This window comes from Cygnus atratus, chromosome 21, assembly GCF_013377495.2.
Source record: "Cygnus atratus isolate AKBS03 ecotype Queensland, Australia chromosome 21, CAtr_DNAZoo_HiC_assembly, whole genome shotgun sequence".
Taxonomy (NCBI): Eukaryota; Metazoa; Chordata; class Aves; order Anseriformes; family Anatidae; genus Cygnus; species Cygnus atratus.
The window spans coordinates 3022914-3036621 of record NC_066382.1 but is presented as its reverse complement, the minus strand read 5'-3'; the positions used below and the strand labels follow the sequence as shown (position 1 = coordinate 3036621).

General features: G+C 49.6%; 1 protein-coding gene across 1 annotated transcript in view; it reads right to left on the bottom strand.

Annotated features, from left to right (window-relative positions):
* ACAP3 (ArfGAP with coiled-coil, ankyrin repeat and PH domains 3) overlaps positions 1–13708 on the bottom strand; it is a 59693-nt gene that overhangs the window by 10841 nt on the left and 35144 nt on the right. Inside the window, exons 10-15 of the mRNA XM_035557698.2 lie at positions 13427–13438; positions 5056–5168; positions 2328–2379; positions 1789–1889; positions 1269–1380; positions 716–924 (exon numbers count right to left, since the gene is read on the bottom strand). Of these exons, the coding sequence (XP_035413591.1) occupies positions 716–924; positions 1269–1380; positions 1789–1889; positions 2328–2379; positions 5056–5168; positions 13427–13438 (599 nt within the window). The remainder of the gene's footprint in view (positions 1–715; positions 925–1268; positions 1381–1788; positions 1890–2327; positions 2380–5055; positions 5169–13426; positions 13439–13708) is intronic.

Genomic DNA, 13708 nt, shown 5'->3' with positions numbered 1-13708 from the left:
TTTCACTCTCCTTGTCTTTACATCCCTAATGAGAGGGGTTTCCCTACTTGAGGTGCACACTACCAGTGTGTCTGATTGCTCACTAGGGCGAGCTACTGATAGGAGCCAAGGTACTGCAGGTCAGTTTGCTGGCAGAGGCATTGCTCGGGGATGTGCGCTCATGGGCGCAGCTATCTGTCATTTTACGCTCAGGAAACAGGTTGAATTGCCACGTATGGAAAGCGAAGAATGAGAGAGAGTGGCAGTTAATTTCTCAGCTCTATAACATAAATCCAGTACAGCAGGAAAAAACAGCCAGGCTTCCTGTTTCAACAACTCATTTTTTCACAAGTGCTAAAACTGGACTGTGTAAATTAATCCTTTTTCTGCCTTCTAAAGCTGTGTGAACTTAATTAGCTGAAGTCTGTGAAATGCTTTGCAAACAAGTGCTAAATATCACTACAGCCAAATTATTCAGGCTGTTTCCTGATGTACTTTGAGCTAGACTCTGCACTTTTGCTACGTGGGCTGCCAACCTCAACTACAGCAGCTGTGTGGGAAGTACAGGGCTTGGATACACACAGAGATGTACCTGCACACAAGTACTGCAGCAAGCAACTATCTTTGAATCCATCGGTACCAACACTATTCAGTTGTAACCCATGCTCCACCGTTTTTCTAGGAGTTTGCAATCTACGCCCCGGCTGGCAGCACAGAGCACACGCGTGCACAGTACCTGTGGATACCAGAGCACTCGATGCACAGCAGGATGCCCAGGTTGATGCTGGCCCAGCGGGGATCTGGCTGACCGCAGTCACAGCACTGGTCGTTCCCAGGGATGCTCTGCACCCTCTGCAAGATGGTCTCCCCTTTCACGTTGCGATCCCGCGAGTCGGTAGCAGAATCAATGCTGCTAGTTGATGGGGAAGCAGTCCGGTCCAGTCTCTGCAGGGAACAAAAAGGGATCTAGGATCTGCAAGGAAGGAATCAGAGCTTTCCATTGCAGAGGCATTGAGAGGACGCATTATCTGAAGGGAAATGAGCTAGTGCTAGTCCAGGAAACTAAAGGATAAAGCCTCATTAGTCTCTTATTGCTACAAGACAGTGCTTCACTCCATCCCTGCTCTGGGAATGTGGCTCGTTATCGTGTTGCCTTTCAGTTAGGACAGCCAGCAGCTTGCTGCCTTGGTCCAAATGTTCGCTGACCCACACTGGACCTGTCACAGCCCAAAAGCCCGCTGCTATGGCCCTGACACACCATTAGGGACCTTCCTTGATGCCTCACTCACTTCAATGTAGTAGCTGTCAGGACTCTCCCGGTATGCAGAAGCAATGCTGGCTTGAACAGCCTGAATCCAGGCCTGACGCAGCTTCTCCGAGTCAGCCTGCAACATGCAGCTCCTGCAAGAGAAAGAAAAGAGTTGGAAGAACAAAAAGAGTGCGTGTTTTGGTCAAAACTGTCCTGCTTCGTCCACAGCATAACCTTTCCAATGGGGGCAGCGCCTTGGTTTGGCAGACACAGTGGAAAAATTAATCCTACAAGCTCACACTGTCAGAGGTGCTCCCACTTCAAAATCTCCAGGCAGCTTTGGAAAGCTGAGCATTGCCAGTTTCACAGTCTACATATACGTTAGGTCTGTGTGTCCCACATATGGCTTATGCTGGTATCTGATAAACTTCACGGGGACTCTGGAGTATCCCAGTCAACACTGAATAACCCAGGGCAGCACCTGCTCAAATTGAATCTCTTGCAGCTCCATGCACACTCCAGCTGCCATAAGGATGACCTAGGGAATCCACCAAACTTACTTGGTAGGTGAGACGACCTCAAAGCAAAACCTCCTCTCTATATCTTCACATGGCTTGACAGTACAGAGCCGCAGGTCTTCCACCACTACTGTGAGGACATCCTGAAAGCGTGAGAACAGGCGGCCTTGTCAGCTCCCTGAATCTGTCAGAATTGGGCTTTTCAGAAAGCTCCTCCCCAAACCCTTCTGGTTACCATATGCTGGGTCCAGAAAGAACCAAGCCAGCCCACCATGGGATAACTCCTGGGCAATAGGAAGGGGCTGCACAGCACCAAAGATTGAGACAACAAGTGCATGCAGAGGCCAGCTGACTGGGGACATCACCTTCCTCCCCTGATCAGGGATATTTAGACCACTGCAAGCACCACCTGCTGCCACTTAGTTCTCAGCACCATCTAACTCTGGAGCGTAACAGTGCCCGAATGGGCTTGCCATCCCTCCAAGCCAACTCCACCCTCCCCACCACAGTGCAGAAGTCCCCAGCGAAGCAGGACACAAGGTGGCCAATCTACCAGGGTCACCTGGGAATGCTTCACTGACCTTTAGCTTTTTCTGGTACACCAGCTGGCTGTTTTGTATGGAGAACCACCTCCTGAAGGAAGACAGACAACACAACGAATGAACGGCAGAGCTTTAGACAGGTGGTTTGTTCTGCGGCAGAACAAGATCTCTGTATTTGAGTCTAATTTATTCAAAGAAGCTGAAAACTAACGTCATAAACTCTTGCTTCTCCAGCGCCCTCCCTCAGAGGATTTACAGCCTTAGGGAATGACTCCTGGCATCGAGATGCTGTGCCCTAGATATGTCAGTGTATATGAAGGAGGAAGGAAGGGAAGGAATAGGGCAGTCCATACTGCTGCCTAAGATGACTGGGGCAAGAAGTCTGTGTGCACATTGGCCCTGGTGCAGGCAGTAAATGCAGTGCCTGTGGGACACATGGCGCTGCTTGGGGCTGGATGGACCTGGCACACTCGGTGTTTATTGAAAAGGCTGCACACCTTGCTGATTATACAGAACATGCCATCCACCAGGCTGAGTTCTCAGTAGCCACAACAGACTACGGGAGGCCAAACTGAATGCCAAAGCTCCTGTTTGCTCTGGCTAGAGTAAGGACACGTGTGTTGGGAGGGAGTCTGCCTCCTTAGGGCCAGCCTTCCACTAAAATATAAGCGAGAGAAGGTCCATGATATCAGGGGTAAGTCCCTGGTGTCTTAATCTCCAGTGCTAAATCCAACCCCCCCAAGCCATTTCCTCATCCCAAAATACAGCTGAAGATTTAGCAACCTGATCGTCATCCCAGAGGGCAATGAAAACCATGGCCACCACCACCAGACCTCAGGAAGAAACATCTGAGTACAAAGAGTCAAAGAGCTTGCAGCAGGCTGTCATTTGAGCCTGTATCACGCTCGTTTTGCAAAGGAACTGGGTTCCCTAGGAAAATGAGATGAGACAGGATTCTCTTTCTTTCGTCATTGCTGAAACATTAAAGAGGGAGATAAAAGGCAACAGCAATAAAGGACTTGACATGTCTGCGGAGAAATGGGAAAATACAGGTAACTGGAGGCCATCCCACCTACGTGGGAGCCCCGTTTGATGAGCTCACGTGGTTCTGCATCTCTGAGCTGCTGTGACAGTAACGATCTGTGCTCCAGGAGCAATGCTGCTGTCACATAAAGCAGAGCGGAAAGCTTCTCATGGTTCTGCTCTCTGCTCCTGCTCTGCCACCCCAGGGCACACGTTGCTGCCTGGTGCTGCCTCCTAACCTCAGCTGAACTGTGGATTTTGTTGTTTTCTGCCTGCCCCCTGCTCATGAGGGGGAGGCAGCACCGGTAAGTGGTAGAGTGACAGCAGGAGGGTGATGAGTAAGCGCCAGGAGCTGTGAGGTGCTGAGACGCCAGAAGATGTGGCTAAGAGTGGGTGGGACAGAGGAGGCTGTGGGGAGGATACAGGCTGTGTATCACTAGGATGTAGGAGGATATGGGGGAGGATAGCTTGGATTTGGCGGCCTGGGAAAACTTGGAGCCCTTGACACCAGCCTTACTTCAGACATCAGGAAAATTTGGAAGCCTCTGAGGATCACGTTCCGTCCAGGGTAAATGCCCGATGGTGTGCCCCTTGAATTCACAGCCAGGTGGAGAAGAGAGCTGCTGGAACCATTCGTCTCTTTCACAAGAGCCAAGCTCTCGATGTACAGGTCGTGACATGAACCTGACACACTTCAGAATGACCTTCTCCTCTGCACAGACACGTGGCGTGCCGTGAAAGCAACCGTGCATGTCTAGGGACAGAGGCTGTAGTCTGCTTATGAAACACCAAGCAGGGAAATCCTAAAAGGCTGCTAAGATTTCCTCTGCAATACCTTCCAGGTAAGCACTGAAATCAAACAGATGATGCACTGGACTGGAGCTGCCGTTGTAGTTTCTGGATCTTCCAACTGCAAGCTTAGTGCTGAAATGTCAGGGGATAGGAGCCTGAGAGGCAAAACCATTCTGCTAAATTTGACTGGACTCTCCTTAGTCCTAGGGCATGCCTCAGAGAGGACTCACTGATCTAGCCGACTCTGAGATCTCCAGTAATTTCAGATCTTTTCTCTGTGCAAACACAGGCAGTTTCTGTGCATCCCACAGACTGTTCGCTGAATCACTCAGTGTTTATTTATTCCAAAGTCTAATGACAGCATATTTCAAGCCTGCTGTGGCATATACTCTGAGTGTATCCCACAGCCAAGTACAGGATCTCATAATATCATATCATTTCTCTGTTAAGTGAGAGGAGGAAATGTGGGCCAAAAAGGCATTGATTTCTTGCATTAGAAACTCACTGGAAGGGTTTAAATCCTGTTGCACAACCAAATATGAGACCCAATGACACTCTCAAGGGACACTAAACACACAAATATCGAACAAGGCAAGAACGTGAAACCTTTGCTTCCACTTTCCCAAGGTCTCTGGCAGCTGTAGAGACTCCTAACTACTGAAGGAGCCATATGAGACTGGCATTGCTGGTGATCTATCAGATGAAATATTTATAAGCAATTAAGAGCAGGGTCAGTGCACAAAAAGCCACCTCAGCTCCCAGCAGTGCAGCTGATGTTCCCACTCTCACGTATCTCCCCCTCCCACAGCTGACAGGTTTGATACTTGTGGCTCTTGAAAACCAGACACGTCCTGCTGTTAGATATTTCTCTGAATTGTTACGAATTTAGCTTTCCGATGGTATTAGCGGTCTTCAGAGTCTTGGCCCAGATCTCATATGAGTTATTACTCACCGATTCCATGTTTTGAACGCATTGCTAGCTCTCTTGAAGAGGTAGCCTTCCATTACCACTCCATTTGGGGCATCGACGTTAAACTCCACCTTTGAGTCATCGTAGGAGAAGTCCTGCAAATAGAAAGAGACAGACTCGTAACGTGGCTGCACCCTGCAGGACCAAGATGGAGACGAGCCTAATGAAAGCACAAAGAGGAAGAAACCACCTATGGCAAGATCCTGACATTCAGGCAGGGCTGTCTCCCACAGCACATCCCTTTGCCTTAGTGGGCTGTAGCCTTGAATAGCAGTCAGGAATTGTCCTCATTGCACTAAGCTTATCTGTCCCTATTGCTTGGAGAAGGCACTATGCGTGCTGTGTTTCCCACTCTGGTAGCTGGCAAGTAGAAAGGCAGGTAGCTTACAGTTGTGAGGATTAAAAGTTCCCAAGGTTCGGGGCAGCCTGCAATGGGAAGTAAGGTGATGGAGGTGCTTTTCACCTGGCCACGCAACTCCGCAGTGCTGCTGCCTTACCTCTACTCTGCAGGGGGCCAGGAACAGAGCAAACCCAACCTTCTCGCACAAGGCAAGCCAGCACGATGGTTTCCAGAGGGTAAGAAAGACTGATCAATTCCGTTTTCATTAGCTATCATCATATGCCATCTCCAATCTGCACTCACACGATTCTCTCCGGTATGCTACCAGCCAGAGCCGATTTGTCAGGGTTGGCACTGATTCACCACAGCCCTCATGGACTCTGACAGCTGGCAAGCAAGACACGGAGCGGAGAGCATAGCAGCTGCTCCCGCAGAACACGGGATTACTCTCCCTGGACAGTGAGCTGCCTCCTTCCCCAGAGAAGCTAGGTCATGAAACCTGACTTTCCCCTAACCTGGGGAGCTAAGGCGCGTTTTTCTTCACCCACCGATTTCCCTCTACTGCTGCATTCCACCCACTTTCCATCCCTTTCTCTCGAGTGCAAATATTTTTCCCTGTGCCGCTCGGTTCCAAGACCCAACAGCACAGCGAAGAGCAGCCCCATTAACCTAAGTGCCTTCGAGCTCCGCAGACGAAGACCCTGGCGATGCTGTGTCGCTTGGCAACGCGCACTTTGCCCTCATTAGGATGAGTTATTTTCACGTTCGGAGATGCCAGCTCGCCCGGGAGGTGTCATCAGAAGAATAATACTGATACAGAAGGAGGGGATGTAATGGGACAGGTCTGAGTCATTCCTCGGAAAGACAGCATGATGCCCAATTAGCACCGGGAACGCGGCTGGAAGGCACCCAATTAAATGAGCCTGCCCTGCCCCAAATTTTCTTGCTGTAAGGGGGTGATTCCCATGGGGGGGTCTCTTCCACAGACGCCTTTCATGTTCATATTGCAAACAAAGGCTAGAGGAAATTTTCCTCTAACCTGTGGCCATTTGAGTGCGTGATTTCCGTAGAGCTCCTCCAAAGTGAGACTTTATAAATTTGGTGAGAATCTGCACGGGTCTACGATAAATCATGCAAATACCCCAAAATAAGGACTTTGTTGGGAAACACACAGCACAAAAACCATTCCAAGGGCTTCCCAGAAATGACACCTGGTAGAAGGGGTAAAACCAGGGGTGAGGGTCTAAACACAACCCCGTGATTTCAGCTGCCCTTACGTAACAGTGCTGCGTGGTGTAAGGAGGATGTTTGCTGATGAGAGCAGGAGGAACAGATGGGCCACGTGCGTCAGAGTAAATCCACTGAAAGTCAGCGGAGTCAAGCCAGGTGTGCATTTAACCTCGTGGAGCCTGCATTGTGTTACACCCCTCTACAGACCGACGGGCTGAAGCAGAGGAGCTGAAGGCACGTGGCAAGTTCCTTGCCTTTGAGAGAACTCTGACCTGCACCAAACCCAGTTTTAGAAGGAATTAACACAAAAACACCAAGCACATACACAGCTCATAGGAGCCAGAGCTATCTGGATGGTGCCCAAACCTAGCACCACGTTGCTAGAAAGATTGACTTGTGCTTGCATTACTTGGATGCTATTTCTCTCCCTTTTCCTCGTTGGTTAGGAAACGTCCCCAGGCCAAATTCTGCACGTGTTTCTGCTGGTGTAATTCCTGAGCAACTCCACTGAGGTCAACACAGCCACTGCAGGGCAGCTGAGGGCAGGATGCCCGCCAGACCCGTAAGCTGGATTTGTAAACTAGGCTCAAATCAAGGGAGAGCTGAGGAATAAGGAGCAGCCTGCCTCTTGTCCCTGGGCATCCCCCGGGCCGATCCTCAGGGGCAGTTTGCTCCACTCCACTGCACTCTGCTGAGGTCTTTGCTACAAGCTTATGTAGTGGTGAAGGACAAACTAAAGGAAAAGGGGAGGAGAAAAGTAAATCCAGCGATTATCCCCAATCAGTATTGGTTTTGCTTTCTCAGCCAGGCAAAGACCGAAAGCAAAAGGTGCAGAAATGGCTCATATAGCCAAGAGGTAAAACCATGGCAGGACTCAGGATGGTTTAAGGTGCCCACCACTCAAATTGCACAAGTGTAATTGTCAAAGTCTCAGCACACTAAAATGAGCTTAAACTATGGCCTTCAACAACAGATTCCTAGGAGATAGTTCGTATAGAGAACATTGCTACCATCGCCGTTGAGAAGAGGACAAATTTCTAGCAGAGGAGCTAAGCATGAGCACACAGATCCCAGCTCAGAAAGCTGCCTGAGATCATTGAAATGCATGGTGGTGTGGCCACAGACAGCTGTGACAACGAATCCTGGCAGACCTGCCATTAATGTCCCTGAGTCTGTTCTATCCATCGACGAAACGATTTTAACCTCGTTAGATCTGGGAAATAAGTCAGTCGCAGCTGAGTGACGCTGTTCCTGCCAAGCACGCTGCCGGCCACGCCATCAGCAAGTCTGTGAGCCCTCCTCGCATGGGATAAGAGCATCAGGGGCTCTCTGGCTCCAGGTAGAACTGGGAAGGAGAAACTTCCCAGCCTCTCAAGCCAAGCAGCTGTGTCTGGGAGCTGCTGGTGAAGGAACGTGTCACCCATTCCACAACAGACAGTAACTTTCTGGATTCAAACCTCACTTTAAAAGGCCTGACAGACAGGGCAAGGGCACACAGGAGAAGCTTTTTCTTGTGCTCCCTTTCCCTTTCCTGCTACATGTGACACTAACACATGATTTTCACAGACCACCTTTTACCAATTTCTTCCCATCATTGCTGCGTACATGGAACAGGAAAGTCTGCTCTCAATGAGTTTGGACCCGTTTATTCAGTCTGCAATTAGCACCTCATTGTCTCTGCTGTATGAAAAATGCTCGACATGGAAAAGGCTTCCTAGGATTGGGGTCTGAATGGCTTGGGTTACAACTGTGCATGCAATTAGGAACAGCAGCGACACGTTGGATCACACATTGGTTAAATAAATCCCTTGTCTTCCAAAATAGGAAACCGAATCTCTGCCATCATCTGCTTCCCCGTGTCTTCCACTTCCAGTAAATCACACCGGCCTGGCCTCTCCAGCCCCGTCACCCTGAGGTTGCACACACGGCTGCCCGGGACCTGATATTCTTTTAGAAAGGATGCCACAATGGTTTCCATGGGAGCATGCCGACTGCTGCCGAAGCGACAATGAAGTAACAAATTCCAAGAGACACGTCCATAGGGATGTGAAAAAGGAATTAAGGGGGACACTCGAACCAGAAAACGAAAGGAAAAACCCAACACAAGCACAGACACAAACGGATCCAGGAAAGAAAAACAGAAAACCCTATTTAGAGGGCATCTCTTGCCCCCCCCCGGTTACAAACTCCCCTGTCCATCTGCACGCAGCATGCACGGGACTGCCCGCACCGCAGAGGCCAGCCAAGCTCTGCCACTTGCTCCTGTGAAGCCAGCACTTCACGCAGAGAGATGCCTGGCCAAACTAAATACAGCTTCAGTGAGCAGCCTTACCACGAGGGATGAAGATGCCCCTCATCCCCCTGGATATTTTTGGCAGGGGGACGTTTGCCAGGCAAGGAGCCCTGCCTCAGAGGCACCTGCTGCTGTAGGGCGGTCTTGTTTCTGCCCACCTGGCACAGGTTTGTTCCTGTCCCAAAGGGCACAACACCTAGCTGAGAACAGAGGGAACCTTTCCTTGAAACACTGACTCCCTTACAGTTCTTTAAAATATGTTTCTTATGGCAGTGGCCTTCCCTGGGGAGCCGCAGCATTAGCGCCTCACTGTACCACTTCAACGTGGACATCGTGACTGCACTTCTCTGTATGTTTTGACTTTTAGTGATACAAAAACGCTCAAAACTAGGCAATCATGACCAGTGGATCATCCCAGTACAGTTTAAGATATTCAGAGAAACACGGCTTACTACCAGAACTCCACGTGAGTTTATTTCCAATCAATAGCATTTAAGATAGCAGACAGCACACGCGATAAATGCTCGCCTTCAGAGAAGACAAAAGGCTTTACCCCAAAGTGCTTTCCTTCACTTGTTAAGTAACCAGCGATGCTCGCCATTTACCATTACGTACACCCGAGCACAGAAAAGAGCTTCTCCCGAGGTAAGCGAGAAGCTGCGTGACTAGCTTGGCTCCGATTCTGAGCAGAAGATAATACAGAGGAATATTCACATTCCCCAAGGAGGCACACACCCCCTTCGACACAAACCCTGGTGCACGCACATTCTGTTCTCTTCTGGTGCCTGACTGTATTTCAAGCCTCTCTCTATCTGGCTATTTTTACCCCTGTGTATATACTGTACAGCCCAAGGCACCCTCCGAAGCAGATGGAATTTGAAGGAGGGCTCCCCCACATGCATTCCCATTCTGCACAGCTTTTGTTCATTCCAGCAAAATCCCATTTACAGACCTTTTGTTTCTCGAGTTCCCTAATGCCAAATGATCCCCCTGCTCTGTAGCTTGCCAGCAGATGATGCTCAGGGATCCATGCCCTGCCCTTTCCCATCCCACAAACAAAACCAACCACATTTGCTCTCCTGCAGTAATAAAGCTGTGCTTGCTTTTGGGGCGCATCAGCGAGCACGGTCCTACAGGCACCGTCCTTGCTCCCCCAAGGCAAAGTGCCCCCTAAACTTTCTCCCCAAGAACCAACCCTGTAGGAACCATCTCCTTACCAGGAGGTATTCAAGCCTGCTGAAAATCTTCATGATGCCAGCTGCCACGGAGGTTCTGCAGGGAGCAGCTCTGTCCTCTCTCTCTCTCTCTCTCTCTGTTCTCTCTCTACAGTAGCATCTCTGCTAAGCACCGTGGGCTGGCAGGGAAGGAGGGATTTCTTTTTCAGCCCCTTCTCCTTTACCCCTCCTACTCCTTTTTGGGAGGCTGCAAGCCCTGCCGCTGGCTCCTGTCAAAGCAAGGGGCACCAGGCGAAGGAAGCTTGCTGGCCCCTGGGGAGCACCTGCTTGCCCCCTCCCCATGCCTCCTATTCACAGTCAATCAGCTTAGAGCGAGGGCTAATTACCATACAGCTGTCAGGGAGGCACAGGAGGGAGTGGGAGAAGCCAGGCAGCACAGAGCGGGCTTGACAGGGAGATGCTCACCGACTGTCCCCTGACCTTAACGCGCTCATCTGCCTTCAGCAGGGTCTGCTCCTGGGAAAAGGCCACCCTTTGGCCAGCAATTCCACCCCTGCTCCGCTGCAGCCGTGAACTCGGGGCGTTGAAGTGCCATATGGCCCCCGGGTTGTTATTTACCAGCTGGGCTAAATGAGGCAGAGAGCTCTGCCTTGGCACTCCTTCCTCCCTTGCCATGCAAACAGGCAGCAGAAGCACAATTGTCTTCTCCACTCCTCTGGACCAAAGCAAAGCAGCTTCTGTACAGCCCTGTATTCTTCCACTTCCAGAGACCGGCAGTTTTGTTTAAGTGTTACCATTTCCTTCCCCATTTCCCATTGGAAAAAACTTCCCAGGGTTGTGCTCCAGTGGTGAGTGTTTCGCCTAAGCGGTCCAACCTGGACCAGCCCACGTGCCTTTGTGCATCCATCTGAAGCAACTGAGCCCACGTGCAAACAAATGCATTACGTGTGTGGTTTAAGACAGTTCATCTCAATGCACAAGAAATTTGGGAAGCAACAAGACTCTCTCTGCAGCCTTTGCACAAATGTCTTCCATAAAGCACTCCTTTCACACAAGCAGCCCACCCACACAGGAGGGAGGCACCCCCACCCTTCACATTAAGCCTCTCTTCTCTTTGCACAACAGAAGGATAACTCCAATATTTATTGTAGTCCATAAAAATAGACTCATCCTCTCGCTAGTTTCATTGGCACCCTTTTTGTACAAGGGAGCGTTATTTTGATATGCAGTGCGAAGCTGCAAATGGAGCTCTTTAAGGCTTTGGAGCTGGAAAGGCAGAGAGGGCAGCAGTTAAAATGACAGCTAGAAGTGATAGCTGCCCTAGGAATCGACACAAAAGGAGGCAGATGCTCCATGCAGGAAGGTGGGGGAGAGGGAGGCATAAGAAAAGGCACCTGAATTCTGGTATCAAAGAAAATAGTCGAGATTGATGCTGAGTTTCCCTCCTATCTTTTTTTTTAATTATTAAAAGAATAAAAGAGACCACTTTGTTAGGAACTTGGCTCTTAGAAGGCTGCCCTAAGGTAAACCAATGAGAAAGACCCTGCCGTCAGATCCCAAGGAGCACTCCAAACTGTATTTTTTACACTGGATTCCCTCCCTTTCTGCTGTACCATGGCAGGCTGTTCAGGAAGCCACTGGTTTGATTAAATAAAGAGGTTCCCCCCACTCCTCTATAGTTAAGTGCTACTAAATCCCTTTTTTTTTTTTTTCCCCAAAGACCAGAGGATATCCCTGGGTTTGGACGGGCTGAGCAGGAAGACATGCATTCAGACGTGTGCTGTGCTCCCTTTGGAGATGGCGAGATGCTCAGCAGACGCAGAGTGCCATGCTCCGCGGTGAGGAGCGACACCAGCGCAGCCAAAAAGCAGCCTCAAAAGTCCAGGCAGGAAGCTTTAAACCCTAAACTGCAAGTAGGGGTGTTCAGCTCGCTTGCAAGCCTATGCACACAGGGAGCCACAGTTCTCTGCGTACGTATCTTGATGAAAAATAATTGCTCCTTCTCCCTCTTGGAGCCTGACCCCCGCTTCGTTCCCTGCTAGCCCATTCAAAGCCATGCAGTGGAAAGAGATTTAACTGAAATGCACGGCACTGGAGAGACCGTCTGCAGTCCCTTGAATGAAGTCATCACTCCTGCAGAGTCCCCAGGGGAACGGAGAGTTCACAGATGGGTTTTCCCCTCCCTCGGAGCACTTAACCGCAGGGAGCACACGCGCAGGACGATTCACAGGGAATGCCTGTCATTAACATTCAAATCCAGTTACGTTTCCATTTCATGCATTATGACATTTTTGAGGGAGCATTAGAAGGAAAAAAATGGCCAGTTGCCTTCCTCCTGTTGAGAAGTATCGATCCACGCAAGTACCTGCCCTATACATGCATCGTTCCAGTAACAAGCCAGGTTTTAATTCATCCTGTCAGCTATCTACGGGCAGCTTGCTTCTTCCTCCATTCTTTGGCTTTGCTCTAGCTCTCTAGCTCTTATTTCACTGCTAAAGGAATCTTTGAGAGTTAAAACCCTGGTAGAGCTTAAGCTCCAGGTCTGAAAATGACAACAAGCCATCAATGCCTCGGCAAGCATTTTTGTATTCCCCGAGGATGGCTTGGCTTCCCCGGCATTGCTGCTGTCATCTCCTGTGGGACAGCTTTTAAACAGACTCGAATGGAAAAGCTGCTGCAGCCCATCTCTCCCTGCAGAGGTGATGTTACATGATGCTGTCTAATGGACCAGAGAGCGCACACGGGAGAAAGCAAATGCACAGCACTGAAAGCATCGCACACTGGTAATCCACCCACCAGGACAAGTCAAGCCCTTCCTACCCACACAGGACACAACGGCCTCCTGCACAGTGGTCTGTGGGCTGGGGACCATAATTTTGTATTTTTACAAACGTGTATGTGTTGAAAGTCCACCACTGACCTCAGTTAGAAGCCCGTACAGCCAATTCTCCTCCCGCCAGACCCATGGTCTTCAAAGGCTCCTAAGCACCAAAAATATTGCCAAAAATATGCCAGCCAAGCACTGCTGCCAGTGCTCTGAGTGAAGACTGACCATCACAGAGAACAGAGGAAACTGAAATCTTATTTCAGCACAGGATTGAAAACAACTTTGATGAGAATGAAACCAAATTCACTTGAAACTGGACTTTAAAATCACATTTCTAGTGTTTATGTTACAGCACAAAACTTGTTGCAAGGTTTCTTTTTTTTTTTTTTTTTCTCGTTTCAAAGGCAGGACTTTGTAAATATCCAGGGTGACAAAGTGCTAATTCTGAAAAATGAAGGTGCTGGAAGAAGGAAATATGTGGTACTCACCTGCAGGAGGGTCTGCACGGGCAGGTCAGCAATCCATTAAGAGAAGGAAAATAAGAAAATTAATGTTACTACAAGGATTTGGGATCATTGCCTAGATGAATGGTCTGGAAAATCAGAGCCCACATTAGCCAAAACTACCTCTCTTCTGAAAGCTACGACTTGCCTGATAATAGATCCTAGTAGCTCGCCAGATCATGGTGGTTATCCCCAATTATAGCAGGTGAATCACCTAGCAAGCAGTTCGGAGCAGACTTGCGTACAAGTTCACTGCAGCATGCTCCT